The 4,947-nt window shown below is 37.0% G+C and overlaps 1 protein-coding gene across 2 annotated transcripts; it reads right to left on the reverse strand.

The window, feature by feature from the left end:
• Positions 1–449: 449 nt before the first annotated feature.
• Positions 450–4,581, reverse strand: LOC121995579. Of its 2 annotated transcripts, none has more exons than XM_042549308.1 (4): positions 4,274–4,581; positions 3,284–3,915; positions 943–1,087; positions 450–721 (listed from the first exon to the last, which is right to left on the reverse strand). In XM_042549308.1, exons 2-4 carry the CDS (start codon positions 3,756–3,758, stop codon positions 697–699), a joined length of 645 nt encoding a protein of 214 aa, XP_042405242.1. In that variant the 5' UTR covers positions 3,759–3,915; positions 4,274–4,581; the 3' UTR covers positions 450–696. The 2 variants fall into 2 exon arrangements, with proteins under 2 accessions (XP_042405242.1, XP_042405241.1); XM_042549307.1 differs by lacking the exon at positions 4,274–4,581 and adding an exon at positions 3,986–4,220.
• Positions 4,582–4,947: the final 366 nt, after the last annotated feature.

Genomic DNA, 4,947 nt, shown 5'->3' on the forward strand with positions numbered 1-4,947 from the left:
TAAGTTCAGTTGTTTTTATCTTCCAGAAGTAATGTCCATAAAATATATATAGGTTCATGACTTCTACCTCCAATTGTTTCTTTCGTCTTTCCTTCATAGTCCAACTTTCCTACTTCCTCCTCTCCCACAAGACCAATGGCACCACCTCTCCCTTGTTTAGTTGCGAGCGCCACCTTAGTTCCTTCTTTCGCCACCCTCCCCTTTCGTTGCCATCTCCTCTCCTCTCGAGCCAATGGCTTTAGTTCCTTCTTTCGCCATCCTTTCCTTTCGCGCCTTCTCCTCTCTTCTCAAACTAATGGCCTAAGTTCCTTCTTTAGCCACCAACTCTTCTCAAACTGCACAAACAATAGAACAACAACTGTTCCAAGATTTTATGGATATTCATCAAAACTAAGGAACCTTTCAAACAGATGCACAAACACAAGGACATCCAGAGTTTAAACAAGAAGTTCAAGGCCCAAAGAAAGAATTTCCAACTCCACATCCTTGAGTTATCAATTCCTATATACAAAGAACACGGCTATGAGTACATAAGACGATATGTGCCGTTCTTTAGTCTCTGCCCAAAAAGGATAAAATGACAAAGAGCGAAGTGATGTACAAACTATTTCTTACAAGAACCACAAATGATTATACTGCCATTGCTGGAAGGAATTGGATTGAGGTCTCCATTCTGCTTTCCATCTAATGCTCAACTTAGTTAGTTATAGGCCCTACATTACTGCAATGACAAAATGAGGATTAGAGAGTAGTAATACACAGATAAACAAACCGATGTAATTTCTTTATCTAATGTTCGGTAGGAAGATATTGTCACCATTAATAGTTTTTATGATCAGAAAGTTCAAGACATTCTCTAAGAAACATTTCAATGGCATTGAGCATTAAGTGGAATTCTTCTTGTATAATATAACAACTTCACAATATTAGAAAACTGCGTACGTTGGAGATGCTGAGTGGGGCACATCGAGGCCGTTTACTGAGGCATCCTTGTCGAATTGAAGAGAAATGAATCCACCATCTACTCTTATGGAAGATTGGGGAGAACCATGATGGTTGATGTTAGAATTACCCCATGATAAAGCTCCTGCAATAACCATGAAAGTTGCACAATGAAGAGTGTTGCCAACTCTGACTACATGATTGGATAATCAGATGTTGGCAAACCAACTGGAGGAATAAGTCCATAGCTAATGGGAATTTCGATCAGTCATTAACATCGCATACGGGGTATTAGTGTCTCGAGAAGCCTCAAACTTTAGATCGTAACTTCAGGGAATGAAGAAAATTAAATAAATCATGCAGGCTCTGATGCTTAAATTTAGAAACAAGGAGATCAATTGTTACGATTTCATCACATCCAACAGAATGCAAACAAAAAATTGTTTCATGATCTACGTAAAGTTATGTGCCAAAGTTTTTCTGCAACTAAGGAGCTCAATGCTTGAAAATCAAACAAGTCCACATACGCCAGAGTATGCAAAAAAGAATCTCTGCTAAATAAGACCAACTAAAGATTAGTAGCCATGTCAAAAACTGAATTCAACTCCATGAATAAAAACTGAGCTTAGAAGTGGTATGTTGGTATTGAATTTAATTGCCATGAATATGAGCTATATATGTTAACCAGCACATCACAGTTTGCAAAAGAAAAGGCATTAAAGGTGTAATAAATTTTTGAGCTAATCAAATTATAAGATGGCTAAAGCTAAATGCACAGATGACAAAAACTAAGTAGCACATGCAATAAATAATTTGTCAGCCTCAATTTGAAACTAGATAAAAAAAAAATGGCAGTCTGATGCACGAAGCTCCCTCCAGTGCGGGTTCCAGGGAAGAAACTATTGTACGCAGTCTTACCCTGCATTGCGAAATAGAGCTACCTAAAAGCATCAACATCACAAGTGTAGTATGAACATTTGATAAATGTTAAACATGTTCGTTGAAGATCAGACAGTATTCATTTGATTGGGATTGTTATAATATTATCAAAATAATAACACAACCAGCTAAAACACTTGCAGCACCTAGCTTTTACAAATACTAGAAGTATGATCACCCAGAGTTATCTAACTCTCTGGGATTATTTAGGGAGAGAAAATAGAAATTGAAAAAAAATAGAAGTTTAGTTATGCAAAAAAATGCAACACTGATAAAGCAATGTTAGGCTCATTTAGCTTCACTTTTGGATTCAAGGTATATGCAATCTTCATATGATGAAAAGAGTTTTAGATTACATAAAAACCTAATCTATATGACAATTGGTTAGAGGAACTAATTTAAAGTTAACAAAACCATCTAATGACATAATAAAAAAACAAAAATATTAGGTCGGTTAAATAGTAATTAAGTGGTAGAAACATGAATACAGTTCCACCATCTCTCCAGGAAATGGCCTTTTTTGAACAGGCATTAAGGGGTCATCCTACAAAGGTAGCCAATAGATCAACATTGAGGTGATGACTTAAAGTCCATGATCCATAAAAAATCTGATAAGGACTGACATGTGCAGAAGCCTGAAAACAAGGAGGGGTTCTCAACTAATGAACTTTCAAAAATGAGTGGTTAACCTTATCAAAAGGCATATCCCTTTATTTCATAGATTAGCGGTTGATAAATAATTAATATCACAATGTTAATTTGTTACCATACTACGTTTATGCAATCAAAGTCAAAATTACATTTTTTTGCAGTATCAATAGTGTTCTAGATGAGATATCAGATCAAATGTATCATCGCGATGCAACTTGTCACTTTCTGTCAGATTGTTGCAGAAAACAATCAGTAATATGATCAAAATAAATCAAGAGGATCAACTATGCTTTCTTTTCCTGCTGTTATACAAGGCATATTTTTTTTGCAGCAATTTCTGAAAGGATTTATGATTAATATGTAGCAGCAGTAGTAAATAGACAGGGATGGCAAGGAATTCATGTGACCAAGTATTAGATGTACTAGCAATGCTACCATGCAACTAAATTGAGTAAAAAGCAAATGAAGAAAATATCATCATGCTTACTAGGGTACTAGAAATGTAGTTACTTCCAGCATTGTTATCACGGCAGACTAAAAAAGTAAGACAATTGGCCAGTTGCAGTAAATAGATCTTCAATAAATGACATTAACTATGTAAAAGATTGTATAGTCCATATCAGTGAAAGGTAACATGCCTTAGAGATAAATAAGGGTTCAATTTGCCGGCTAGTAATTTGTCAACCATTTAACCCCTATCAAGAACTTGTGATATAATTCAAAGGCAACGAAAATCAACGATGAAGTATACCTTGCCAGATTAGAAGAAGGCAAAAAATAATGGTAACAACCATGGCACACAGGTTGCCATTAGAAGATGATGATTTGGCATTTTTCTTCTTATTTTTCATCCTCTCAATCCTTGCCCGCTTCATCATGGCAAGCTCAGATATCTCTCTAATCATCTTCAGATCAGTAGCATCCAAGGGCGTAGATGTGGGAGGACGGGGAGGTTTTGGAGGCTTTTTACATCGCGTCTTTTTTATCTTCTCAGCTCCCAATTTCAACAAACTCTGCTTTTCTTCTCCTTCCCTCCTGTTCAAGGAAGCCCCGGAATTTGAATGGGCATGTGTGACAGGAAGCTCAGTTATGTTTGGAACTTGTTCAGCATACAACTCATTAATGCCCACAAATCCACCCGATTCCCTATTCAATGCATTCTTTTCCTGCCCTGAGCTAGAGCCCATTTCGTTTGCTCCTTCCTGTGGTTGCATCACTGAACTCATGCCACACTCAAGTCTACAACATCCCCATCTATTATTCTTTGCCTATCCATGATAAGGAACATCAAACCGATGTAAGCAAAAACAGAACCTTCCTCTCCTTTTGATGGTCAAAACACAATGCAACTCCGCATTCTGATCAGGACCTACGGAGAGCCGCCTACAACAATATCAAACATTTCAGATCACTTTCTACCTGCCAGAAGCTATGGTGAAACTCAGAATCATACCAAAAATCGACAACCATCAGAATTCCCAAATCCAGGAACCCCCATCCGGATAGAAAAGACTTCAAATTTTCAAAATGCAGCAAATACCTTTACAGAAGAAAACCCCTAATGTTCTTTCCCAAACCAAAGATCAGATTCTTTTACCAAAACCAAAAGGATTTCTGTAGAGGGGGGAAAATGAACCTCGCAAGATCAAAACAAACACAATACACAAAATCGGACAAGAGATTCGTGCAAAAAAGACATCTTTCAAGAGAAGAAAAGAAGATCAACAGCTCATGTACATACCATTTTATCACAAGGAAACGAGCGATGGAAAGAATGCAATGGCATGGGCGGCGCAACCACCATTCTCCAAAACCGAACCAAATTGTCTCTCAAATCAAACAAGCAAAGAGATGGACGAGGATTGATCCTATTACGATTTAGGATTTGCCAACGGCGAGTCTTCCGCGATCTGTCTGTCGGTGAGGCTCAAACGAAAACAAAAGGGGGCGAAAACGATGGAAGGAAAAAAAAAACGTAGAAATCGAGATGAATACCGGGAGGAGAGGAAGTGCACACGATTCGCGAATCCACCATGAGCTAATCCTATTCCAGCGGTAAGCACCTATAAATTACAATCTAATTCCCATAAATAAATCCAATTGATAAAACCAACTAAAATTGCCGATTCAATTTCCTTCCGCACCGTTACAAACCATTAAATCTTATAGAATTCAATAAAATCTAATCCCAGCGTATGGGGTCGAAATTGATACATTTAATCTCTATATATTTATATTTATCTCCTTTTATATCCATGAAACCGGTACTCTATATATTTATATTTATCTCCTTTTATATCCATGAAACCGGTACTATAGACAAGATTTATAGCTACAAAAATCGTTAAGAATAGTTCTAGATTTGGCCAAGACAACTATCATAGAAAATTTATTGAAATTACTGAATTTGGAATA

This window comes from Zingiber officinale, chromosome 6A (assembly GCF_018446385.1).
Source record: "Zingiber officinale cultivar Zhangliang chromosome 6A, Zo_v1.1, whole genome shotgun sequence".
NCBI lineage: Eukaryota > Viridiplantae > Streptophyta > Magnoliopsida > Zingiberales > Zingiberaceae > Zingiber > Zingiber officinale.

Bases quoted from the DNA above. Each gene is read 5' to 3' on its own strand.
- LOC121995579 (XM_042549308.1), bottom strand. From the start codon at position 3,758: ATGAGTTCAGTGATGCAACCACAGGAAGGAGCAAACGAAATGGGCTCT. The intron at 1,088-3,283 runs GTATACTTCATC...TGGTTATTGCAG, and splicing joins CCTTCTTCTAATCTGGCAAG to GAGCTTTATCATGGGGTAAT. The intron at 722-942 runs GTACGCAGTTTT...TTGTCATTGCAG, and splicing joins CCCCACTCAGCATCTCCAAC to TAATGTAGGGCCTATAACTA.